At 46.1% G+C, this 27,035-nt stretch overlaps 1 protein-coding gene across 3 annotated transcripts in view; it reads left to right on the top strand.

The window, feature by feature from the left end:
* The window catches only part of FGF18 (fibroblast growth factor 18), an 87,813-nt gene that overhangs the window by 24,798 nt on the left and 35,980 nt on the right, over positions 1-27,035 (top strand). For all 3 annotated transcript variants that reach the window (XM_085310357.1, XM_085310356.1, XM_085310358.1), the window contains exon 3: positions 16,748-16,928. In XM_085310357.1, the coding sequence (XP_085166483.1) occupies positions 16,748-16,928 (181 nt within the window). The remainder of the gene's footprint in view (positions 1-16,747; positions 16,929-27,035) is intronic.

The raw sequence follows: 27,035 nt of genomic DNA on the forward strand, positions 1-27,035 counted from the left end.
TTTATTTATTTTTGTATTGCTCGCTCTTGATGGCTGATGTGTTCTCCTGGCGCTGCATGGAGCAGAGCGGACACGTCAGAGTGAAAATGCTCGTGCATCCCGTTTTCCCGAGGCAGCAGGCTTGCGTTTGCGTCGGAGGATAATTRGTTTAAGCAGGGTTTATCGGCCGCAGGCGCCGCCGCTTGCGTCTGCGAGCGGGCGCGGGCAGCGCTGAAGCGCTCCGCGGCCCTCGGTCCGAAGGGGAGCGTGCCGGGCCGGCAGGAATTTTACAGGGAAGCGGGAAGGGCCAAACATACGCTCAGCCGTTTTGTTATCGGCTACGGCGGCAGTGAGACACGCAGCGCGAAGTTACCGCTCCGGAGCTGCTTTTCCTCTTTTCCGGGACGGTGCCGGCGGGTGCTGAGCCTGCTGCTGGCGTCGCCGGCAGCAGTTGCCTCCGGGGACGGCCGTGACGACCCCCTCGGCCGTCTGTGCGGCGCCCAGGCCCGGCCGCGGTCGCTCCCTGGGGTCTCTCCTCTGGACTGGATRCGAGCATCCCCCGTGGTGCTTGGTGCTCACCTCTGCCTCCTTCCTCGCTTTGCAGGACGAGCGAGGAAGGGGTTTGGCGGGCTTTCCCCAAGCTTCCAACGTAGACTTTACAATAGTCGGCCAACGAAGAAAATCTTAGGTGCTGATATTGAAACCGAGATGTTTCACATCTCTTGTTAAACCTGAAGCTTTTGGAGCTGGTCATACACCTTGTTAGCGAGATGTGAACTTCTAGGTCGTTTTTGAAAAGCCTGGGCTTATGTTGGGAACGCTTTGAGCATGCAATTCCACTCTCCTCCGCTCGTTCCTGGAAGCTCTGCCGAGTGCAGCACTGTCTAATCTAACGTTACATCCTCTGTGGCTCTTCTCAGCRCAGAGCAGAGTTTCAGGTAGGGCTGTGCTGCAGAAATGATCTTAAATGGAGAAGGTTGTTGTTAATGATCAGCTCAGCTGAGTTTTGCTAAATGTAAGTGGGTCTTCACAGGTGAGTTGATTTGAAGAGTTTAAGTAACATATTCTTAAATGGAAATTGGCTCTATCCATCTTCTACTTCAACARGGTTACCGTGGTGATACACTGGGGTTCAGAGACCAGTCTAAAAAGCACCATCACACATTAGATTTCACAAAATAGCTTGTGCAAAGCAAGCAAAGCATACAGAAAGATCAAAAGAAAATATCTCCCTTGCAGAGATGGAGGAAATTTTGCATCTTATRTTTCAAATAAGTGAATTACTGATCAAAATCATCTCTGGAAAACTCTGTTCCAGRAATAGCTTGCAAGACTCTTGTAGATAAAGATATTTCCCATGTATGCTGGCAGAGGACTATACAGGACAGGTATTTATGTTCTAGCTGCTTGGTCGCGTTACCGTAGGGGAAAGGAAAAGGAAACTTGTCAGCTGCTGGCAGAGCATGCGACTGAGAGGGTGAAAAGCTCTTTGAAGAGCACGGAGGTGCTCATCTCCCCGCCTGAGGGCTGCCACTGAACGGCTGGCTACATGATGCTAAGGRCTGGTTTTCATAAATTACAATTTGTTTCCTTTTTTTAAGTAAATTGATGGCCTGCTCCACTTGTCACCCTGTCTGCTCTTCCTTCAGTCTGTGTCACCACAGGACTTTGCCTCCTCTGAGTACCACTGGCTTTAGAGAGCTSCTAGGGACTCAGTCTTTGGAGGTGATTTTCTGCTGCATCATGATGCAGGAGACTAATCCCCCCCGCTTTCTCCTGCTCACGAGCCTCTGAAGCTATTTCCAGAAACACCTARTTTTTCTATTTTTTCCTTGAACTAATTTCCTAGTTTTCCCAAAAAAGCTATTTCCAAACCTAAGCCTTTCTTGTGGCACACTAGCAATGAGCATCTCTGGGCCGCTGAATGGACAGGGCAGAGCAATCTTATGTCTCCTGCTGTGTAATTTGTTTTTTAACMCAGCTCTGTACTTTGTTTTTTTGGAAACAACTTTCACATCCTTCCCTCTTCCAACAATATCTAAAGTCAGGATTTGCTTGATAGGTGATTTGGAGTTGGTGGGAAAAGAGCAAGGATAGGAAATATGTCCTAATATGTTGCCAGCATCACTGGTGAGTGAGAATTGGAAGGAGAAAAAGAAACGCTAGATTGTGGTTGGTATTTTATTGGGCTTTTCGAGCTGTGTAGAAGTCGCCGTCTCTGTGAATCTTAGTTTGAGGTTTGCGGAGAACTTATTTGTATACAGCTCCTTTCCTTTCGCTTTCCCGAGGGCTTTGCTCTGCCTTTCTTTTTGCTCAGTTGTTTAATGGTCTTAGATTTCTGGGTTTGGGTGAAAGCATCTGCTGGTACTGACTGTACCAGGAATCAAATGGAAACGGTCCCTGTAAGGACCAGGCCAAGGAGGAAACAACCGTGAGGAGGCAATGAGGAAAGGCACCTTTTACCATTATTCCTCACTGCTGACGAAGTGGGAAGAATCTATTTTGGCACTAAAGCTTTGTATTAGTTTGGCAATTGGAGGAGGTTGGCCCGTGGCCACCTGTAGCGCTTCCCCGTGTCAGCCAAGCACGGCCTTACAGAGCATGCTGTAATATGCTGTATTTAATTAGATCAGGAGGAAGGAGGCACCGTAGCGTGCTGCGTGGCTGTACCCTCAGAAGTCTCGATGGGTCGTGGTGTAGGGATTCGGTTCTTCCTCAGCCCTTGAACCCATGCTGGTGCTAACTGTTCCTCTTAGAGGGGTGCGTGTGGAAACCATGGGACACGCGGACATGTGGTGTCCTCGCTGGTTCCTGCTGCTCCCACCTGGGCTGGTGTTTCCAGAGAGTTTTGCCATCGTGCTGGGTGTCACCAATGAGAYGCTCCACGGAAGAGCTGTAATTCCTCCCTGAAGGAGAGAGTGCTGCCCAGGAGATAGCAGGCTTGTATTCAGGGAACACAGAGCTACTGAGGTTGCTATGTGTTTACCAATTTCTGATAATGTTTTGGTAGTTATACAGACATAAAACAGATCTAATCCTTTGCCCAAACCTGCAAAAATTTCCATTCAGAGTAGTGCTACTGGAGACAGTGGATCTACTTGTGGGAGTAAACAAAATGTTCAGTTGTCTGTAGAAGACAAACTTAAATGTAGAGAAGGAAGGGTGCAAGTGGAAAGGATTTTGTGTCTCTTACTGTCGATCTCTGCCAATTCTAGAAGCATGCATGAAAAAAATCAATATTGGAGGCAGGCTTATGGGAATGAAGGAAAGGCACAAGTGAGATATCAACAACATGAGTGTGAATTAGCATCATAGTGAAATGACTCCTGCAATTTTAGAAAATCCCCTCAGCTGCCTCCAGATGAATCTTCCCGTCCTTGCTCACAGCCATTTTCCTAGATTCCAGCACTATGTAAATATTGGCAGATCATGGCATGGCTGAGCATCGACGCTTGAGCAGGTTCCTTTCCACCTGGAAGCTTTCCTGTGTAGGGCCCTGATTTTGTTATCTTTCCAGACTAATCAGGAGCAAGATTGGGCTGAGTTTAGTGAAAGGTTTCCAGAGGGGAAACTGGGTAGAGGAAAAGTGGCACAGGATCATTTGATAAGGTCTCCAGACGTCTCTAGTAAATCAGTGGAGTAGGGATCTATGTGCTTTTAGAGAAGCCACCTTTTACATGACATTGCTGCTCGTGGCTAATCTCCTTGGGCAGTAGCTCCTGTTTGTATTTTCTTTGCAACTTCAATGGAAAAAGGTGTTCTGAAAATCCTGCCCAAAACTGCTGTGCGCTGCTCAGCAGTTGCCATGATTTACCCTAGAGGGAGTTGCTTTTCTGCAATGGAAGCAAGGATTTCTGTGTGTTCCTTGGACGACGTCAAGGGACTGGGATGAAAGGAGCTACCTGTGTAAACACSAGCCCATTGCTGTTGTGCTGCCACTGCACATGTTTATTTCTTTTATGGGGAGATCAGTCTCTGGTGATCGCCTGTCTTCTCCTGACTGTTGTGGCATTTTCCCGAGTGTCTCTTGGACTTTCTGTATCTTTTGCTTTTGCTCTTGTCGTCTTGGAGCTCCCACCTGGACGTTCTTTCACTGGTGGCTGGATGGTGCTGTACGAATTGGGAGGGCTCCAGCCACTTGGCACGTAGGAAGATGCCCTGAGCCATGGCTGGCTTCTGGGAGGGCAGGACTCCTTTCAGTCACATGCGTGCGCTGGGACGAGGAAAAACAATTCTGCGCTTCAGGCGTTTCCCAGGCTGTCTGGGAGCCAGGAGAGGAACTGCGGTCGTCTCTTCTCCCTAGCTGACAGCCCTGTGCGGCCGTCGGCGCTGGACGCAGGGAACTTGTACTCCTGAGAAAGCGTTGAGCACAAGAACCAAAGAAACGACTTTAGATTTGATGGGCTGGTGCTTTAACACTGCGTCGTAATGCCCAAGGGGGGGACGATTCTCCGGGGGCTCAGAACCCCTTCTTGGGGTAGCGGGCTTTGGTTTTCCCCTCTTGGCTGTTACCATGGCCAGGCAGGTTTGGATTTGGGGAATATGCTCTGGGAAGAAGTCCCTGCTGCCAGAGGGAGGGAGAGAAAKGTGAAGAGGGTTTTAAATCGGGGCTCTGGCAGTTTTCTCAGTAACTGGGCTCCTCAGGTCTCACGTGAGGAAGTGACCAAATTACTTGGAAGTATTTTTAGGGGGGCGAMCGTCGCTTTTGTCGCAGGCAGCGCCCCGCCGTGGGGACTGTCCTGGTTTCCCCTGCAACCTGCTGGCACAACCCCATTCCCGCAGGCCATGCCGTGCCCTCGGTCACTGCACGAGGAGCGAGGCGGAGCGAGGGAGGCGAGCACAGCGCGGCTGTCGCTCTGCTCCACTGACCAGCGCCTTTGCCCTGCGCTCGGCCGGGGCGCCTTGGCCGGCAGCGTGCCAGGCGCACAGCCAGCGGAGGGGCAGCCCTGCCGCTGCGCCCTGGCCACCGCCACTCGCCTTTGCAGAGCGTCGTGCAGAGGCTTTTTCAGTTGTCGTCCCAGGAGCCAGGAGTGGCTGCTGTTCCTGGGCCTGGCTCAGCACTTAGCTTCCTCGTGGCCAGCAGTGCAGGTGAGGCGTGCTTAGACCCGGGCATGGCTGGGCTTAGGGACCTACCGTGTCTGGGACCAGGCTTGTTGCTTCTAAGGGTTTTGCACTGGGTAGGATTTACATTTTCTTCTCGAGGTTTTGCTTTTTAATGCCTGCTTTACCTGCTCGGAAGTACTAGCAAAATGCAGTCTGTTGAGTAATTCCCATTCCTTCATATCTGAGCAGCTGGTTTCTGAGGGAGCATTTTCTCCCTAACAGAAAGAAACAACTTAATTTTTTTCTTTTTTTTTTTACTCTTTTTAGAGTAATGAAGACTTTTGGTCAAGCCTCCCTACTCTGAATTAAATTTCTGGTTTCAGTGGATATCACAGATGTTGATGGTGGCTGTTGTGCAACGACTTGTTGAAATCATAGGTGGAACAGTAGCGGTGCTGTGAGAAGGATGGCTTTGGTGATGGTGGAAAGGGTCACGGGAATGAAACTACTTTGGAAGAAGGTCTGCTTAAGTCTTGGTGTTCATGGCAAGGAGTGGTGGCAGTAGCGTGCAACGATGTAGAAATCTGGAGCAGTGCATGTCCCATGCGAAGATGTAAGAATACTGCCACCAGTTTGATGGGAACTGGTTGAAATCGCAGCAAAATTACGGACCTCAGAGGGCCCTGGATGCTCTTAAGAGGTGATTGTGGCCCTGAGGCCGAGAGGTTTGAGCTGTGCATCGCGTTGTGTTGGTGCTTGTGGCAGCCGTGTGCAGAAAGGCTGTGGACTGYGGTTCTTTCAGGAAAGGGCTGTGCATCGGTGATGCCATGAAAGCCAAAACGGTTGATGTGAGCTGGGAATGAGGAGCATGTGGTGAGTTAATGGCTATTGATGCTTCCTCCTGAACGGYGAGCATTTCCACCCACATGGTGCTGGTGGGGATTGTTGTGGGTTTTGTTTTGCCCCCTTTGAACTTCCAGGTGCTGGAAATAGCTGTGGTGAGGTAGCAACATTAGGAGCTTAGCTCTAACCTGACACAACCATTGGGGAGAAACCAACGTAGGAGATTTCAGCCTTGAAGGGGAATGCTTTGGAAAGCTTGGTTTTGTGAAAACTGATTTTTTTTTCAGGTTGGGACTGACGTGAAACCTTCACTACTGTAGTGTAACACACCCTCCAGGGTCATGGTAAAATCTCCTGCCTTTTCTCTGTGGGTTGTGTGTCGCAGGCTGGATTTGATTAGCGTTGTAGGAAGGGTCTAACCTGTGCCCAGAGCAATGTAAGTGCTGTGAGGCCTTGGGTCCTACGGGGGCAGGAGGATTTGCAGCAGTCACCTGGGTTTGGGTTGCCATGGTCATACGCTATCGAGATCTAGGCCCTCAAAGTATGAGGCAAGGTGCGTATGTCCCTGCAACTTGCACCTGCCCTGGGCACTGTGGTGGGGACATAGACACCGAGGGAAGAATTAGGAGTAGCCCAGTTTGGCACTGGTGTGTCTTAATCAGTCGACATTTGGCACCAAAGAAGACTAGGCTTGAATGGGTGGCCTGGCTGAGGGATGGCAGGTGGGGACAACTCRGAGGGGACTTCAGGGCTTCCTCATATCCCTGTGCTGCTCCGTTGTGATATAAGGTGAGCACAGAACTAAATAAGCAGCTGGATGATTTGAGTCCAGCTTATTCTTATGTTTCTTCCAGGATTAAAAAAAAAAAAAAAAAGGAAAAGAAATATTTAGTGCAGTTGTAAAAGGGGACTTTGTACATCTTGGAGAACCTAGTGCACTGGAGCAAACTTGGAGCCCTGAAAACTAGACTATTCAAAATCTGCCTGGCGAGTTTGACAGCTATAAYGTTAACTCTTTGCAGCTTCCTGCAGTCCAAGGTGCACAAACACACGCTATGGAAGCCTGAAGCGACCTTGTGAATCCACCAGGGAAATTTAATGTATTTCACTAAATAAGGGGGAATTCTGTTCAGTGAGTTGTCTGTTTTCATAGTCTTCTATTTTTTTCCCTATCTTTTGGAAATGCTTATCCTTATTATTCTGGAATCATCACTCTCTTCCCTATGCAGTACTTCSTGCAGTATTTTAACCAAGCAGTGGTTGATTTTTTTTTTTAATGGAAAAACAGAATGGATCTTTTGGGATAGAGTTGTTGCACTCCAGTGCAGGTAAATTACTTTGCAGCTGTGCAGGCCCTAAGTGTCCCTTTTTCTGTATCTCTTACCTGAGATGACATGACTTGATTAAAAGGCRAACTTGAGTTAAGACTGTATCACCCGTGTCCTGTGGAACGACAGGACAGTTTTAAAACTGTTAAAGTTTTAAAACTCTCTATTGTGTCTTGTGTCTCAGCTTGGGGACCCCAGAATGGAGAACCAGTTACTTGATGAGGTTGTGCTTCAGCCTGTCCATCTGCAAAATGCAGTTTAATTTTCCCCTTGAGGCCTCATCTCTGTGAGCAATGGCCTGAGTTGCAGCAGTGAGCACCTGTGAAAGCGTCCGAGTACAGTGGGACCTGCGGTCGCTCCATGGCTCAGAAATCATCCCCGGCGCTCAGCTCCTGTGCTGACTCAGGGCAGGTGAGACTCCAAAGGGAGGGCAGCATAGGACAGCTTATTATTTACATCACTTGCTTGTGTCCTTACTTGTGCCCAGATTTCCTGAAGGAGTCCAGCTGCCCACGCAGTATGAAAATAAATACTTAGTTCTTTGATGTCACGAGCTTGGCACAAGTTGGGACGGTAAGAGGAAGCAGAAGAAAAATGCATTTTTGTCCTACTTTAGGGTCAGTGTTTGCTAGAGACTATCAAATTACAGTTGTCAATGTTCTCTTAAAGTTATTTTCATGTTGCTTCTGTAGTGGCAAAAATTCTTGCAAGTGGCAGGAGGCAGGATTAGGCTGTTTGAGCCAAGGTGGTCAGTCCCTGTAGTGGCTTAGAGAGAAACGTGGGAACAGCAGTGGGGGCAGCGGCGCTGGGGGGAAACGAGGCCACCTGAGCAAGCCGCCAGTCAAATGCCACCTGTGAGCTTCAGAAGGCAAAACGCTGGCTAAAGTTTGTGCAGTGTCTGGTGGCTTCAGGTGGGATCATATGCTGCTGACCTTATTTCGGTAGGTTGGGCTCTCTTGCGAATATTGGGCAGAGGCTGCTGGAAGGCGACTTTTTGCCAGTAACAGTGGAAGTCAGAAGGACCACCCAGTTCTGATAATGGCAATTTAGAAAGGAAGGAGAAGGTTGTGAAAAGAGGGGCAAAGGGGCACAAAGAAAAAAAAAAAAACGGAACAAAATGAAGATCAAGACTCTGCTGTTAAACACACTGCCTGCGAGGGAGGTCTCGATCGTGCCTTTTCTAATCTAGAGCCTGCAAGGATTGTATTAACTGCTTCAACGCAATGGAACAAATTAATCCCTGATGTAATTGAAATCGGTGAGGTCTCACAATAGGTGAGTTTGACCCAGTGGGATAGAAATAGAACAAGTACTGGAATGAAGTAGTGAAATGAAGTCACACTGTTAAGACATTGGTATTTCATTCCTAGAAACAAAGGCCAGATGAAGGCAGAGAATACACGGCTCTGTGGTGCATGGTTGAAAGCTACTCAATAATATCAAGCTTTGCRGGGGTATTTTTGTGGAGGGAGGAAGTAGGTAATAGAGAGATAGCAAGCATTAAAAAGAAAGAAAGAAAGAGGAAGAAAAAGCCCGGCTTGCTTATTGCCTGTTTGACAGCTGTAGTAAAATAATACTAGCCCTGAATTAAAAAAAAAAAAAATCACAACTTCAGGAAAAATAAGAAAAAGAACAAAGTTCTCAATTGTGTTTCCAGAGAACTAAATCTTTCTAGAGATCTAATGGCAAGAGACAATGTTTGCTTCATTGAGCCGTGTATTTGAGATGCCTTGAGGTTGTACGGCTTGACTACTGAACTGGTGCCACTGGCAAGGAGGTTTCTTTGGTGCTGCTAGTCCCATGAGAGGACAGCTCGCCGTCGTCCCGGTGGTGCTCCTGCACCACGCCGGCTCCCGCGGAGGGAGAGGGCGAAGCCCGCWGCGTGGGCTCGCCTGGGCGGACTGCTGAGCTGCCGTTGTTCTTGGCAATTGTATYGATAATTTGACTTGGATTCCAGCCAGCGACCTAGTTTTGGATCAGTGAGAAAGGGAGACTGACAGATACAGGTAAAGATGTGGAGGATGGCGATCTGGGTGCTGTTTTAAGAGGACTGCATTGCAGCACTTGGGCAAAATCCAAGTGCTGCTCCGCTTTGAAGCAGTGGACAGAGCTAGTCAGTGCTGGCTAGAGATGCCTGGTCCTGTGAGCCCTCTGGTACCTTCTAAGCTTTCTCAGTTTTCATGAGTATGTTTGACTTTTTTTTTTTTTTTTTTTTTTTTTTTTTTNTTTTTTTAACCATTGATGTAACCAAGACTGAAATCCTGCTTTTCCCCTGATGGAACTATTTCCCTTAGTGGGAAAAGTTTAAAATGCCACTGTCTAACAAATAGTACATTTTCACAGTTAAGAGTCATTCAATCATCAAAAGGAGAAATCTGTTTTTCTTGAAGTAGCCATCATCTTTCTGTAGAAAACGACAAAATATTCAGAGAGATGGCTGTAATAAATTTGTTTCTCAGCCTCTCTCAAGTTTCACTTTTTTGTCACTACCTCATACCTTCCTTGTATTTTTCATACCAACCTTGATAATATTGCCCCATGTCGTATGAGGGTTGAAGGATGCTTTGGTCTAATGAACTGGGTATCGAGTAGTATGAGACTTGGAGAGTCCTGAGGGATCTCAGTGAGAATGCTGGGCTGTTTGATGAATSATAGCTATGTTTCTGCAGGCCTGTGAGATTCAGAGAGGACAAGACCTGAAGCTCTGAAGCTGTCCATGGAGTTTTAATATTCTTCCCCTTCTCATGTGGCAGGCAGCTCCCCTGAGAAAAAGAGGCTCAACTTGCAAAGCTGCTTTTTGATCCAAGTATATGTCACCTAGCTGAGCTGTATGGCCCCTTTTCCAAACCCTAGAAAGTTCTTCTTTTCATTTTACTGAAATGTTTAACATTACTGAAATCCAAAGGGAAAGTCACGCTTGACCCCCTCATCAGCTTGTTTCCATCTCCTTTTCAGCTCCATCTCTAAATGCGTTTTACTTAGAAAGCATTGAACAAAGAAGTTTCTTTAGTGAGCATCATTGAATTTCATGTACTACAGCAACTTAAAAGTGCTCAAGTCAAAGAAATTAGATTCCAAGTGTACTTGATTTCAGACAGAGTCCAACACGACCCAAACGCAGGGCTGRCAGCCTGAGCTACCCCGTGATGCTGCAGTGAGGGAGCCAGGTGGCCGATGAGCTTCCTCTGGGTTCCGTTTTGGGGGGGATCGCCATGTGTGTTAAGGGCTGGGGCTTCATTAGCAGGAGGCCACTTGCCAGGGTGGTCGCAGCACGTGGCTGCATGCCTCTGTCGACATGGGGGAGCTTCGGGAAGTCTCATGGAATGTGTTTCTGAAACAGCTTTTGAGGGAGGCGATGCCAAAAGATGATTCATAATTCCTGAAGCGCACGGTGGAGTGGTATAGCTCATGTGCAGCAAAGTCATTTGGCATCTGGATTTTGAATAGAACTTTCCCACTTCAACATGAATTTTTGCTTTTCCACCAAAAAGGTCAGAACACAAAGCACTTCAATGGAAATCATTTGTAAATGCTGTTGGAGGAGTCTTTTGTGGAGTTTGGGTGTCTTGTGTCTGGCTTTGTGGGTTGAGCGACCTCTTTCGTGAGGCATGGTGTTGCCCTTTTCTTACAGTGCATCCTGGAGATTGTGTAGCCATCATTCAAGGTGATGTTTCCCAAGGCTGAGAGCCTAACTTACCTTTAGAGGCAATTATCTTTCAGGGACAATTCATTTTTATGTGGACAGCAGGAAGAAATTGTTCGGTAAGACAAGAAAACGAAGTTCTATTATTTTGAAAAATTTCCTTAAATTTGTGCAATTCTGGCACTGCCACACCATAGATTCTCTCCTGCTGAATGCATAGAAATCCACTCAGAGCTCTCGCTCTTGCTTGTCTTGGAATTCCTGCTGTGCATCTGAATATGGAGCTGCTTTGTGTCAGGTTCATTTCTAAATGGGCATCTAAGCACAAAGAAGTGAATACGTCAAACCAGCGCACATCCACGTCTGTCTTGCTTTTAATGAGGCCGTATAACCTGAACCTAATAATATCCTGGCTATGGGTTGGCTTTGCAGTTGAGATGCAGTGAAGAAGAAAAAGCAGCCAATAAGGGATACAGTATGTTTTACTCTATGTCTGAAAAATGACTATAATAGTGAGCTAGCAAATCTTGTAAATTGGCATGGAGGAATTTTGCCAAAGTCAAGGAAGCAAAGTGGTTTGTTACTTGCCTTGGCAAACTTGAGAGAGATCTGTCTTGGATATCCTCTTGTTGACCTTATTAAGTTTCATGTGTTTAGAAGGTCATGGTGAAAATCATTAACATTAGGTTGATGGCTGAAAGGTAATAAGTATTTCCTGCTTATCAGATTGGGTTTTGAATTGAAAGAACTTTGAATTGCTCGATTTGTTTATCTTTGGAAATCAGAAAGGCCTCGGTGAGAGGGATTTTGTATTTCTAGTTCCATTTGGGGAATGACATGTGATTTGTGCTCTGATGAGGTTTGGAGACTTGGTATGATAGCAAAAAATCAGGAAATTCTGAAGTCTAGCTTCTAGCTAATTTGGTCGTGCCGTGGGCCCCGAATGTCTAAGGCTGTAACAATTTGTGATGTGAACAATAACACGTTAACATTGCCTTTTACTGGAAAGCTAAAAACAGAAAATGAAGCGTGTGTAGAGGTTGGTTGGATTGAAAGCCAGACACCGTAAACATGGCTTGGCACTATCAAGATTTCCTTGACCTTGGCAGGGCTTTGATTACTTGCAGTTCAAAACAGTGCGTTGGTGTGTGCAGAGTTGTGGCATAAACTTATGTAGGACCAACAGCGTGGTATTGCTGTCAGAGACTTTTGCAATTCCTGATCGTTTCTTGGATTACTTCATGCTGAAACCTTAGGCTGCATCAGCAAAATTCTCTTTCCCTTGACCTCCATCTGGGATTTTACAAATATGATAGTTATTCTTTAAATTGATGGATCATTTTAAAGCCATCTAAAATGAAACCCATTCATTATTTGAAAGTCATTCTGCAAAAAAGCTCTTGAAAATTTGCCATTGTGGGCTGACTGCAGGCAGATAAGATGTTGTTTCTAGTTTCTGTGATTGCTTGAAGAGAAGTTGGGGCTGAACGCACCCACCTTGAATGAGTGAGCAGATGAAACAAAGTGGAGAGACAACAGAGCATCATACGGTCAGAAGTGCACGTGCTTCTCGGGAAGCTTTTTTGATACACCAGTTGCTTGAGGTGGTGGTTGTTTCTAAAAGGAATGCTATTTTTTTCCCCTTGAACAAACATTTAATTGCGAGCCATATTTTTAGTATGCCTTTGTAGGTCGTATGTTATTACTGGAAGATGTAGCGATAAATAAATAATAATTGTACAAGGAACTACTTGAAAAGAAAGGAAGAATAAAAATGAATCCGACGTTCTCTGTTTTAATGGCTGAGGTCTTGTAGGCTATAAACGKTTGGCAGAGAATTAAATGGAGTTACGTGAGAGCAGTTATTCTGAGATGCTGAAGTTGCCCTTCATAGACAGTGGCAAACACCAGCTGGGTAGGTTTGCAGAATAGACCACAAAATACAGTACCAAATCCCAGCAAAATGCTGGATGAGATAAAGTAGTACAAGAACCGTTTTCCTATCTCTGGAGAGCGTCTGCTACGGCACGTTCTCCGGGTGGAGCTAGGAGGCAGAATCAGCCATTTCTTGCAGGTGCAGGTGCTTGGCCCGGGGCCTGTTCCATGGTCTGTTGAAGCGAATTGGAAAGGCAACCGCAAATTTCCACGAGACTGGCTKGTACGCGTGTCTTGCAGGATCGGTGGTTACAGGGCACGTTGCCTGGATGCTCAGATTAAAAGTCAGAAGAACAGGTGGTCATTTCGCATATAATGTTTTTCACATGCAGTAGTAGCACACAGTAATGATAAAAGGAAGATTTCATTTTACGTCGGCGAACAGAACTTAAAGCCCTTACGTTCTTAAGTGTGGCTGGGACTTGATAGAGACTTTTCTGTGTTCGTTCTTGTGTGGTTGTGAGTGTTGCAGAAATACATATGGGGGGGGGAATGGGCTTGGTTTTAGGTGACCTTCCTGAGAGAGTGTTGGCGATCAGTTACCGCAGGAGGCATGTGTTACTAATTTTTTTGAGATTTATGAAAGAGAGCCTCTCTTACGGTGTATATAAATGGACTTTCTTATCTCAGTAAAGTTAGCTGCTTGAGGGAGTACACTCTTTAGGGCAGGGATACTGTGAGGGTGGATTTCAGCAACGATCAAATAGGTTTTATCTTAGGAAATCAACACTGCATGAAATTTTATTTTAGAATATTGATACTCTCTGCTGTGGGCCAGATGCAACCCAGGCTGGCACAGCTAATTCACTTTGGCCATGCTCCAGCAGAGCATCCTGTTTCAACAAAGTGATTAAGCATGTACTTATCTTTAAGCACACAGCTAAATCCYGGTGATTTCAGTGCTTCTCTGGACCAGGGCTTCTTTTCCAGGGGACAGTTCAGCCGCAAGCAGGGCACTTGCAACTGTAGCTTCCTCTTCCAGGATTTCTCCCCCTGCGAGAGCTATTTTAGAGCCGGGTCTGTTGCTGGCAAGGTGACGGAGCGGTAGGTACTCAGGCAGATCTGCTGCTGGGGCTCACGGTCCCTTTCTGACCCCAGCTAGACCACAGCTGATCTGTTCTAGTGGGAAATCTTTCCCATTTCTTAGCTCTTAAGGAGGAGTTTGCTTTAGTGAGCTGAAGACGAAGGCTGTTGTCCTTCACAGTTACTGCATTTCATGTTAAATGCTGGGACTCGGACTGGCCACGTGGATGCAGCTTGGGAAGATCAGGGCGCTGGGAGGAAGCCCRGGAGATCAGACGGAGCGAGGAGAAATCTGGGGAAGCTGATCAGCCCTGAAGGTGTTTCTGTGCAAAGAGTCAATTAAAACGTGCTTTGGAAAATAGATTGCCTTCTCTATTGGAAGTTTCCAAGAAAGCAAACCAACCTTCCCTTCCCCCTGCTTCCAATCCCACCTGTTTTGTTTTTTCCTAGAAAAATGTGAAACTCATTAACATGTGGTGAAAGCAATGTACCGACGTCATCTTGATTTAAAATCTGTTTTAAATCTTAAAATGATGGAGCCAGAATCTTTACTGCAAATAGCCTTGCTTTTGTGGCTATGAGGCAGACTGTCAACATTATTTGAACATCTCTATTTTTAGTACTTTTGCGTCCTTTGTAACAATGTTATTTGAAAGGAAAACAAAGAATAGATGTAGGAAGAAGAAAAAATTAATGTTATTCATGTTAAAAGCCAAATGCTGCTTGCTTTGCTCAGACTGAGCTCCGGTGACTGGGATGTAGTAAGGTGAGCGGAGCGGGGCTGAAGCGGAGGCTGGGAGTGCCGTTAACCTCATGCGATGTCCTGGAAGGTGCGAGGGCTGTTTCTGCTCTTGCTTCCCAGCTTAGAATGGCTGCTTCTTGCTGGGCTGTTTCCAGAGAGTGGGAAATATTGCTACAATTAATCGCRGAGTCCTCGTCCTTCACTTCTCTTGCCACCTTGAAAGTCTGTTCGGACGCAGTGGCTCCCTGAACCTTCTTTTGTGCCACCTGTGTGGTTAGCTCCTGCCATCTCCTTTTGACTTCTGACAGTAAAATAAGAGACTTAAATTGGTTTCTTTCCTAGGACGCAGGATTCAAATAGCATAATCCCAGCATTTAATAAGGGCAGCAAAGACGATCCTGTAACATCCCTGTGAACCTCATTGCTGTTGCCACCGTGTTGAATATAATGTTTTTGTTTGGGTTGCTTAGTGAAGGGCTGGTGCTAAGCAGCGTTGCCTGCCTGAAGTTTTCTTCCCGCTGCTGATCACTGTGTCTACTCGATAATTGGAAAAGCTAAAAAGTTCTTGGGAGGTTTTGACTTTCAGGGAGGATTTGTCTGTTTGGCTTAGACCTATTCCCTGGTATGAGATGTCAGACGCAGAAGGCTGAAGTGGGTCTGCTTTGTGGATTGCGGCSACTTGCTCCAGTGTGTTTCAGGCTGGCGTGGACCCGAGCGAGGATTTATTGACCCTTTTTCATTTGCATTGCCGGCTTCATCCCCGCACTAATATATCAGAACATTGTTGTGTCCAAGCCTGAAGGAGAAGAATGCCRTAGCTGGAATGTATTAAAAGTAGTAAGTCTGCTAGGAGTAAATTTTGTTCCTTTGCCAGCCCCAAACCTAGGCATCATTAAACTCCCATGTGATTCTTATTTTGCAGGGAATTTCATCTCTCACTCACAAATCTTATGCAGTGTTAGAGCTCATCAAAATTTGAACATTATTTGTCTTGGTCAAGTTAAAAATTGCCTGTTGTGAAGAAATCGTGTGTGTGTGTGCTACTCGATAATCCTTTGCCACTTTTGGTGTCTGAATGATTTATTGTCCCGTGAAGGGAGTCTGCCACTAAAACATTGTTCATGCATAGGATTTGTGTGGGTGGTGTGGGCACAGTGGCGCAAATGCTCTCAGATCATGGAGAGATTTCTCTGCTTCTGCATTGAACATGAAGTGCTTTGGATGTGTGCTGCAGAGCCTCCTGGTCAGACTGGCCTTCTCCAGCGCTTGGTTGTGAGGTCCCCTCACCCTGGGTGAGCTGGGGTGACTCTGGAGCAGAACCAGGAATGCTGYTTCAGTGGTTTTGGGGAAACTATTAAGTTCAGGTTGGAAATAGTATCTCTAGAGAAGGACAGATGTGTCAGAGGAATTTTCTAGTAGTGTTTTAAAGCTGTAGTTAACTAAGGCTAATTTAATCTGTAGGCCAGAAAAAACACGGGAAGTGGCTCAAGAGAGCAGATCCCTGCTGCGAGCGGCTCCTTTGCTCCGCGCGCTGATTGTGCTCTCGGCGGCTCAAGTGATCTCTCCCCGAGTGGCGATCCTGTTGGGGCGGACAGAGATGCAGCAGTAGACTGTCAGCAACGAGCTGCCTTTGCTTAAAAGCAGAGTTGGCTAAAACGTTCCGCTGAAGAGTGTCTCATGCACAAATTACCCTTAGGTTAGTAGATTTTATGCCCGTGCATATTCTGAATTGAGGATGCTAATGTCAGCATAAATARCTAGTCCCGTGGAAGCAATGTAGCTGCTGAAGGTGAAGCACAAATTCTGCACAAGCCTTTTCTTTGGAACTGAATCATCAACCCCCTAACTCCCATGCATGCCCCTTATCCTGGTAGAGGCTGTGCGTGTGCAAACGAGAGTCTAATTTATGGACAGTTGGGCTGACCAGGATTAAATCAAAGCAGGCCTGAGCAGAAGTTTTGACTCAAAACAAAAAACCCCACAGTTTTATTGTTAAAATCAAGGTTTGGTTTGCTGTCTAGAGCCAGCTCCGGGTAGAATTACATTTTGAGTGCCTGATACAGTGGCCTCAGCTGTCAAGTGAAGGCCAGCCAAATTCAAGTGCTGTTGTGCCATGTGCCCTTTGGCAGGTTGATGTGTAATCTTCCTATCCAAGATGCTTATTTTGTTTCATAGCCTGTTCTCTCTCGTCTCTCCCCTTACCGCTTTCAGATGTTTGCTGCCGAGGAGAATGTAGATTTTCGGATACATGTGGAGAACCAAACGCGAGCAAGGGACGATGTGAGCAGGAAGCAGCTTCGGCTCTATCAGCTCTACAGCAGGACAAGCGGGAAACACATCCAAGTGCTAGGCAGGAGGATCAGCGCCAAAGGAGAAGATGGAGATAAATATGGTAAGAATACTTACAGGGATCCCCAGACTCTAGTTCAGAAGTTCTAATTCACTRTGGTGGGTTGAGAACTTTTTGGAAGAAAAACGAGATGAGCAATAACAAGCAGGATAAGAGGGGAGAAAAAAAAAACCCAAACCTTTTCGGATTTAGATCATGGGGTTTGCTATGTGAAAGCAGGCTGTCAGCCCAATCTCCCTGCTGCAGACGGTTCCCACAGTAATATGATGCTCTAATTTATCAGTGTATGATGGTGTTTGAAGAGAAAAACCTTTCTCTGCCCAACAGGTAGGCTTTACCGCGTGTCTCGTGATTCACAAATGATCCTAAAGCTGGTGGTTTGGGCAGTTCTTTCAATGTGAACTCTCGCCCCAGGCTTAGGGACCTGGGAACCTGCAGTTGTGAATTTGGTCTGAGTTTGSGTGAATCCAGTCTGATGCATGCATGAAGCATTCCCTTATCTTCATTTCCAGGGGAGGGATACGTAGTTTGAGCTGAAACGAAGCAGACTTTGGAGCTTTGAGCTGAATCTCGGGGCGTGTGGGTCCCGCTGAAACACAAATAACTGAACTGCTTGTAGGCTAGTGGTGGGTTCAGCTGTTTTCACCTTCCCTTGCACATAAGCAACATGAAAGAAGTGCTGCTGGGAGACCGAATTGTGAACAAACTCCTTAGCCCCAGTACGTTTCGAGATCGTTTTGGCAGAGACGCTTTTGCTCAGCTTGGCTTAGGCCTGAACGAGCGCTGCTGGAAGGGTTTCCTCTGTTTTGAGTACTGTTCCTTTTTTCTGTTATGGATGAACAGCCCTGTGCGTTCCTGTGTTGCTGCAGAAATTTATGTGTATGCGTTGGCCAGAACGCACATCCGCACGACGCGGATTTCGCACGCAGTGCTGGTGGAGGTGGAAATGGGGTACAATGAAGGGCAGGTCAACATTTATTTGAAAACAGTTAGTCCCTGAGGACACTTCAAGCAGGATGAGGGATGGTGCATGCCTACCACAGAGGGGCAACTACTGGCACTGTGACCCTATGCAGAGGAACAGGGTGAGTTGGGCCAGGTGAAATGAACCCTCCAAGGCTGCTTGGAGTAAGCAGCCTTGGTAAAGTGACACTCGGTAAAGTGACCCTACAGCTCAGAGGCAGCCCTGCCCCGAAGGCTCGTTGATGTTGTCCTTCGTCATTCCAAAATTTTCCGATAAAACAGGAGCGGAAAGTACTACCATTTGGTTGATAATTATAGTGTAATTTTATTGCATTCATCCTCTCAGGTTTGATGTGCAAACCAGCTACTGCATGTGAGCTGCTAGCTTCTCAGGAAATGCTTTTGCCCACAGTAAATGGCAGGTAACGTGATGTGGTTTCCTTCTCCGTAAAAGACGGCAGCATTTACAGTGGGGTGCAGCAGGGAAGTGTGCCCGTAAGCAGCTGACAAGTGCTAATTTATGTGTCAAAGCCCATCTTGTCCCCTTCATACATATGCAATCGTGTCTGAACAACAAATCCTCGCGCAGGAGAGTGCTCGTGGCCAGTAGAAAAGCTGCACAATTGTAGAGCCTTAGATTTTCAATCTGAGGAKCTCCCCAGTGCATGCACTGCTACTTGCCACCAAATCCTCTCCGCTTCTGGTTGCCAGCAGCCTTCTAATAACCCAAAGTGCTCCAAACGTTGAGTCCATTTGCTAACACCTCTGCTCCTCCCTCCCCCGCTCCCACTAATAAAACTCCTTGATGTGTCAAGCTGCAAAGCCTTCTCGTTGCTAGCCATGCTGAAAGGTTATGGAAATCTGTTCATCATCTTGCTTGGCACAGGAACACTTAGAGCATGATAATCGGGGAGACAGTGAGGTGGGGCCTGGAGGTCCAGGATGTGACCATGCAGAGCTCCTGGCTGTGATAATGAAGGGGGGAGAGATGTCAGAGTTACTGAAGTGAGAACCATCTGTGTTACAGCCAAAACTGGATACAAAGGCAATGACACAGGATTCATTATGTGCCGGGAACCCCTCCCCCAGAGGCATTATTATGGAGCAACCTTTGATCAAGACCAGAGAGAGGCTTAAATCAGGTCTGGGGATATGAACAGTTGCGAACTTTTGATCCAAATCTCAGTGTCGCTGGTCAGATCTGCCTCGGGAGCAGGACACCTTTCCTCTTGTGCAGCAGATGGCTGTTTTTGCTACTGCCCTTTCTCTCTTTCCTCCTTTGCTGTCTCCAAGTTGGCACAGTGAGTAGGAGCTAGGCTTAGCATTTGGGAGTGCCCAAATCCCAGTTCTTTTCTTGGCTACACTGCCCTTGGCGATGATGCCATCTCCCACAGCTTCTCCACTCTTAACCCTGTCCCCACTAAAAGGAGGGATAATAGTGGAGGTGAAAYGATGTTATCAGCATTACAGAGCTCACACCTCACTCCAGTGAAAGGTTGGGGAGGACGAGCAAGAGCCAGTGTCTGAGAAAAGGCAGYGGATGTGGGAGGAGGTGGAGGTGAAACTGGAACGTAGGCTGGCTCCAGCCCTGAATCCTCCTGCCTGCCACGTGCTGAGCCGTGGTACGGTGGCAGGCAGGGCCTGGCAGAGCGGTCGTGCTGGACACCTGCTCTGCAGTCCAAGGCGAGAGCTGTAGCTGATCGGGCACAAGTGTGGGCAATGGAAAAACGTGCCAAACTGGAAAGCTGTGAGACAGAACAAGTGTTCCCGAGCGTGCCACCGCCAACAGGAAGGACTCACTGCTTCAGCATGGCAAAGCCGTGAGCACCGCCCAGTCCTAGGGATGGGCGAGCTATTTTAGCTCCTTTTTCCCCTTGCCCCCATCCATATGCAACCGGTTAAAGAACAGAGTGTCCAAGTGAAGAGGTGAACTTTTCTTGTGCACATATACAGCTTCCAAATGGCTGGTGGGTGAGGGATACGCTGCCTTTGAAGACCAGGAAAATTGGCTAGTTTTATTGCAAGCTTTTATCGACTCTGTAAAACTTCTCACCTCTTGGTTGAAGAGAATGCCCAGAAAAGAAGGGAARTGACAAATCTGAGGCAGGGAATTGCTGGTTTCCAGGCACCATCATGAGTACAGCAAAAAGACCAGCCAGCCAGGCTCAGCAAAAGAGCTGAGACAGTGCAGAACCTGGAGCAATCCAGCTGGAGGAAGCCCCTTGAATGCTTCMTCTGGCCCTGCAAGTTCCATGTGCAAAGAAAAACGCATGCATGTATGTTAGTTTTACTGGCATAATAATTCTGGTATGTAATTTTTGGTTTATGCCCTATTTCTTGGCCAAGATCTGGCCCCATGTGTCAAATTATTAAATGGCAAATTAAGTCAGTTAATAGAATTAATTGCATCGATGTAATCCTTTTAATCAGATGGATTTGATCCCTTCTCAGATGAATTAGAATCCATTAACAGATAAGTCAATTATTGGACTAAATTAAATCTAATAATAATGCCTGCTGCTCACAGAAACACTAATTAATCTAAATACACTTACCTATCTCCCATGGTTGTTTTTTTTAAGGGTTAATTGATGTTCCTAAAGTGCTCTGAGATCTTTAGATAACAGGCGATCTATGTGAGCAAAATATTATCTCTTAACAGACTATAAACTAATTAAAAGATTGATCTRTTTACCGATTGCATTTTTACTTTAATGTCTTCAGCCTATTCAGAAAGAGTTTTCACTGGCCCAGAAAAACAGTATTCCTGTTATAAGCTTATTATTACTTTACAGGTTTCTAAGTGGTTCTTTCATTCAGAAAATGAAAGGGGGAAGGAGAAAAAACAACTATTAAAAAGCTTGACAGAAAAAAGAAAAGGACCTGGAACCTTTATTTTCTACCTCCGATAAATGGTACAGATAGGGAAGAGAGGGATCAGTGACCTGAAACCTTAGATCCTTTCATTTATTTTCATTTCACAAAAGGCAGAAGACATTCTATCCTGTTTGTTCACTATCTTTGTATCCGGTTCACTTGGTGAGACCGAGCTCCCTTGGTTGGGTGAAGGCATTTTTTTTTTTTTTGCCTCATTTGTATTTCAGAGCCATGTGATTTTTGTTTTAAAGTGTCCCTGCCCGCTGTAGTCCTGGGGGGCAGCGTGACACTGTAGCCGTGAGCAGAGCTGTACGGGGGACGCGAGGGGTGTTTTGTGCTGGCCGCTCTGCGGAGTTAAGTTTTATCCGCAGTGAGGAGATTGCGTGGGAATACCTAAGGATGGGATACGGTTATTAGATTATTAGCTGTTGAGGGTTATCGCTGCTAGTATTTTGGCCTGAAGTACAGCATTGACCTAGTCTGTTCCAATTAAAAAAAAAAMAAAMCATTCTTGAGTCCAGACCTCCTGGTCTATAATGTAAGCAGCTTGTTTTAAGTTACCCCTGGCCARGGGCACAGCGTGCAGGTGCGATAGCTCTCATACGCAGCCTCCCTTCAGCCACCAGCATTTCCAGCCTCCTGGAGGACCCGTCCCCAAGCTGGCCAAGTGTTTTCAAAAAATTCCAACCGAATTCAGTGGGTTTGAGCTCAGGACTTGGCACATGTTCCAAAGAGAGGAGCCTCGCAGAGGTTAACAGAGCATGTGTTTGCTGACAGAGTGTGAACAAATCTGGGCTCAGGTAGACCGAAGAGGGAAGSAAACTGAGGAGAAGCTGTGCACGTGTGATGCCAGCCTTTGCCTTCGCTTATCGTGAAGGCGCATCCTGGCCATTCCTCAACACTGGCGTTGCCCCCGCCACAGAAGTGCTTTTGCAGGTAGGCATGTCTCTAGCTCTGAGGGATGCACCTGGCGTACAAATTCCTCCTGCAAACTTTTGGAGGTAGCGCAGAGCTTGGAGAGGCCAGTGCCTCCTTCCTTGGCCACCCCAGGCTGGATGAGGTGCTCAGCAGCTTGCTRTCCCCCTCCCCCTTCCCTTCTAGCTGGAGCATCCCACAGATGCCAGTGGACAGGCCCATGTCGGGCACATTGCAGCTGTCTAGACATCAGCCACACTCCATCCCGCTGGAGATTTCATTTGTGGTAGAAGTGGGCTCTGTTCCATGAGGAGGTGTAATACGTGTGGAAAATATTATTATAGCAAAATAGCCTCCTTTAATTGACTCTAAATTTTGCAGGATTCCTTCCTAGGTTCGGGTAATCCTGTGCTCTCCAGAATTAATGAGCTGACATAGCACTTCTTTGGGTTTGGCAGCCTGACAGCTAATTTAGAACTCCCTAAACTCATTTCACTAATGACTCCCATTTGTTCTATCTCAAAGCCTGGAAACAAATGCAAAATACCAGTGCCATTGTCCCATCTTTAGCAAGTCATTCTTTCCCCTCAGCATTTCTGGCACCTTAACAGCAAGCTGCCTTGGGAAAACTGATTAACCCTTTCMCTTCCTAGAATAGTTAAAATCAATTTTGAGCCCCCTGGGAAGAGCAAGAAGAAAAACTGTCTCATTGTGGCTGGAAGGCACAGAATTAACCTGTGAGAAAGTCAGGAGCTACATCCCAAGTAGTGACTAGGACTAGTTAAGTATTAGACATATTTCCACAAGCATGATGTTCGGAAATTGCTTTTCTTCCCAGGAACCAGGTATGTGCAAAAGAGCCTGTCTGACCCAGGGCAGATCAGCAAAGTACCCTGAATGAACTGTGATCTGCTTTGTAATTTATTCAGCTGAAACATTGGGATGGCTGTTTCCTATTTAAGCTACGTATTGCTGCCTCCAGTCTCTTCCCATTACAGTTTTGACGTGACAACAAGACAAATAATTTTTTTAAAAGACCTTTTATCTTCTAAACCATTTATTTTCACTTACTTAGCCCGGGGGCAGAGCTGACCTCAGCGTAAGCGATGATCATTCACCATGGCAGCTGTACAGTCATATGGGGCCGGTGATTGGCCTGAGCCAGGCAAGCCTTCGCTGTCCAGCTGCTGTGTTGTCTYGTTTTTGTTTCTTCTTGCCCAACATCCCCTGATCGCTTTATTATTATTTTTTTTTAACGTCTCCCCTTCTCATTTGGGCAGCGCAGTCGGCCAGTGGCAGAGCCTTCCCTGCAAGGCGGCGCGGTGCTTTGTCGAGCCGCTGGCAGCGAGGCTGGAGCTGGACCTCCCCGATTCCCGGCTTGGCGAGGAGGCTCCGTTACCACCACCTTAGCGTTGGCTCTGAAAGGTTCAGCAGCCATTTGAAAATATGTTGTAATCGTCTTATACAAACCATCTGTACATTCAAGACTTTTTTTTTTCTTCTTCTGTATTCTGTGTCTGTGCCAACGTAGGAGAAGCTCTGCTTAGACAAGATGAGAAGTTTGGGAAAAATAACCATTTKCTTTTTGCTTTATGAACAACCTATTTCAAACAATATATTTTTTTTGCTAAATTCCTAAACCTTTGTTTTTGATGCCTGCTACTTCAAACTCCCACCGAGACCAGTTTCACACCTGAAGTTCAGTTGTCTCTGCAGACCCCGTTTTGTATAAGTACCTCTGCTAGCCCATATAGCAAAAGCGGTTCTTCATTTTGCCTCCTGACAGTAAAGTGAGTTTTGATTTCCTTACTTCTGGACCTTGAGCTATCTCAGAGACTTGGATTTTTAGGAAAAAAACAAAACCCCCAGTCACCTTTTAACTCTTTGTCTGAAATTAATGTCCCCTCAATCACTGGTCATGATTTGGAAAATGTAGGCCTGCCTGTCAGTAAATATTAGGTACCCAGAAATAACGAGGAGTAATTTAGAGGTCTGCTGATAATTTGTCATTTTTAATTTCTATGTGGAGTGGAAACTGAGCTACAAAATGAAAAATCTTTATTTTCATGCAAGTCATAAGAGGGTTTTTGTTAACAGTTTGTGTGTGTATATAATTCTATGCTGTGATTTAAGTGTTCCCATTAGAAATGCAGAATAGGAAATAGGATCCCATCTGTGAGCAATTTAAGAGGAAGTGAGACAATGGAGTCGATTGCTGCTTCAGTTTAGATAATCAATACAAATATTATTAGTATAGTGATTTATCTTCCCAGGCACTTTATGAAAATGTGAATGCCAGACCCTGAAGACAGGTCAATGTGATATTATCTGTTCCTGCCTTGCTGTGATTACGCTTTTTTCCCATGAAGCTTGAGCAGCTGCTTTGCTAAATGTTCTTCCCTGGCTGTGATGAAATAACACAGAAACAAAGTTGAGGGTTCCCTGCCTCTTCTGCGATTCTGGAAACACATTGTCTATATTAGTACAAAAATTACTTTTATGCAGAGTTTATACRCGGGAACTCCCTTGTGGTTATGGGGAGATAATGAAGTTCTAAAAGAAGTTTGCATAATCTGAAATATATTTCTAGACCATGAGCAATTTTATGCACAAGTGCAGAGAGAGTCTCAAGTTTTTTCTAGTTGTTTTATTTTGATGTCTATTATCAAACCTTTTATTGTGGTATCTGAGGTTTTCCCATAGCTCATCATTTGGATAGTCATGAATTTGAGCTGGTTCTTGGGACACTATTATGAGTGTCTTGAATAGGTTACCCAGCATTTCTGAAAGGCTTTTTAAATAACTTTCAATGGAGGGGGAACAGGAAAACATTTTAAACAAATCTCTTGTAGTAATTTGCTTCTTTGCCTTCTGCATGCATTAACGTGGGCTAGCAAGTGGCCACTGAGATTTGTCCTTTGAAGGAAATGCAGTTTGGAGGAAACGAAAAACGTCAATAGCTGCGTTAAGAACATTCTAATTAATTTTTTGTTATGCTTTTTCCCCTCTCCTCCTGTATTACTACAAATTTCACAGGCAAAATGGGTTTGCGTCAAAAGAATTGAAGACAAGTTGGGAAATTCAGAATTTGATGTGAAAAACCCCACATTTCTGCCGGAAGATAACATGTACAGCTTGCTAGGCTGCAGTCTGAGACACCTAAACTCAGCAGCTTTCTTTGCTGGAGATTTACGCCAGTGGTGGCAGCCCAGGCGCTCAGCTGGAGCATCTCCCCTGCTTCGCTCTCCCCAAGTTAGCTGATGAGACGCTGGGGCTAGACCCTTTGGGCAGTGGCAAGCAAAGGACCCTTGCTCCTTACGTAGAGCGCCGCGGTATGAATTTCTTCCTCCCTCTTCACTCCTTGTGGGTCCATTCCTCATTTCTGAAATGGGAGTTGCAACATAGGTGTACTGCCAGGGTAAAAACATTACAAATGGTGAGATGCTAAAGAGAGGGTGATAATGGAGGGGACCCTATCAGCAGCTTGGTCAGAACTAATTAATTGGTGGTTTTAGGTGCTGTGAGATCGTCCCTGTTTTCAGATTTGGATTTCTCCAGGAAAGGTGCTAGGCTATATATATATGTGTGTGTGTATATATATATATATATATATATGTTTATATATATATGTGTGTGTGTGTGTGTGTGTATATATATATATATAAAAGCAAGGCACTTCAATTGCATAAGATTTTACTTCAGCTTTTTTAAAAAACAGATAGTTAGGAATTTCCGCAGCTGCGAGGTGGAGCACAGCAAATATTAACAAAGCCAGTAATATCGCGTGGCCGTCTGGAAGAGAAGGGAAGAGACCGGTGCCCTACTAAAACTGCAGAGAGCTTTAGTCTGGGCAGAAAGGTGAAAAGTAAGAAGTTCTGAAGAGGAGAAATTGCTGACGCGTGACACTTGGAAATCTGGAAGAGTCCAAAAAGGGAGCTGAAAATACCCCCCAAAAATGACTATCTGTGGCTTGAACGAAATAGTGTCCGATCAGCATTCAGAAACCGCTGAATTCAGGCCGTTCCAATACTGGCATTTTCCAGACTGCCTGCCAGTCRGATGCTGAGGAGAACACATGTAGAGCGTCTGCGGTCTCCTGAGCGTTCACGAGAAGGGGAAGGCATGCTAGAAGGAGAGGGAACGAGAAGGCCCAGTAAAAAATTCCGTCTTTTTCTCACTGTGCGTGAGGAAGGAAAGGGGCATTGGGCTTGGAGGGAAGCGGTAGCATGGCTTGTACGGTGTGAGCGTCCGTCTTAATGAACCATGCAGCAACAGTACACACTTTGTCCGTAATAAATTTTCAGTATTTTTAGAATACCCGAAACAGAAAATCCATACGTTTTTGCTGACAGAGAAGCTCTTCATTTAGGCTACCTGGAGTGATTGCATTGGAAGACTCTCTGGGCAGCAGCTCTCTGATTTTTTTTTTTTTTTTTGTCTTTGCGTCTCAGAAGTGAGATGAATGCATGCAAGAAGGCCTTCTCCTCCTTTGCATCCRCAGCTGCCAAAAATGCGCCTTTCTAACCAAAGCAATAGGAAAAAAAACCTGCCATCTGCCGAGACCTTGCCTTCTGCATCTGTAATGAATTGGGTCTTGTCCAATAAGCAGTTTCCCATAGTTAACAACTGGATGGCAGCTGTTTTGGCTGGAAGGATCTGGTCCCAGGTAGCACACTGTAAATGAGTCCTTATTCTCTCCTGCTGCTTAGCTGCTTCTGTTCTCGATCAGAGAGCAGGGCTYGTGCGATGGAGGAGGAGTGGATATTGTGCCTTGAAAGATGACRATGCAAGCCAAGATGTTTTCTGGTTGCTGTTTGAGCATATGGTAGGCAAAACACACTTGGCTTCATGTTGGTGTGGCTGGTATGGTTTGGTTTATGCCCTTTGTTCTCAACTGCTTTTCAAGAGTAAGTGGGAGTGGAAGCTGGCAATCAAGTGGTGATGGGGGTTCTAGCAGCAGGGGATAATTGGCTGCAACCATTGGAAGTGGTGAAGACCCCACACTGTGGAGAAGCAGCAGGGGAGAGCTAAGAACAGGACAGCATATACGTGCCAGAGAAGTCTAAAAAGTGGAGAAGACGTGTASAAATGGCGTCAACACTTGGCCAGGGACAGTCGTGAGGCATGTGTTGTGTCCACGGCTCCCAACATGTGGCATGGGCGTGAGGGGAAACCTCAGTGCAAACGCCATTATTACCGTTGCTGATTTTTGTAGCGATGGATAAAAAAGTGGTCTGAGGGGTGTTCCGATTTCCTAGTTTCAGCTAACATACTGTGTCGAGGCGGAAGGAAAATTCCTTAGTGGCTGCAAGCTGCTCTTGTCCTGTTGGTGTCAGTGGTGGTGTCCTAGATTTGACCAGCTAAGCATCTCTACCTCATGATCCCTTTAGCATA

The sequence above is a fragment of the Rhea americana genome, unplaced genomic scaffold, assembly GCF_003343005.1.
Source record: "Rhea americana isolate MKP2758 unplaced genomic scaffold, rheAme1 scaffold_318, whole genome shotgun sequence".
In the NCBI taxonomy this organism is placed as follows: Eukaryota; Metazoa; Chordata; class Aves; order Rheiformes; family Rheidae; genus Rhea; species Rhea americana.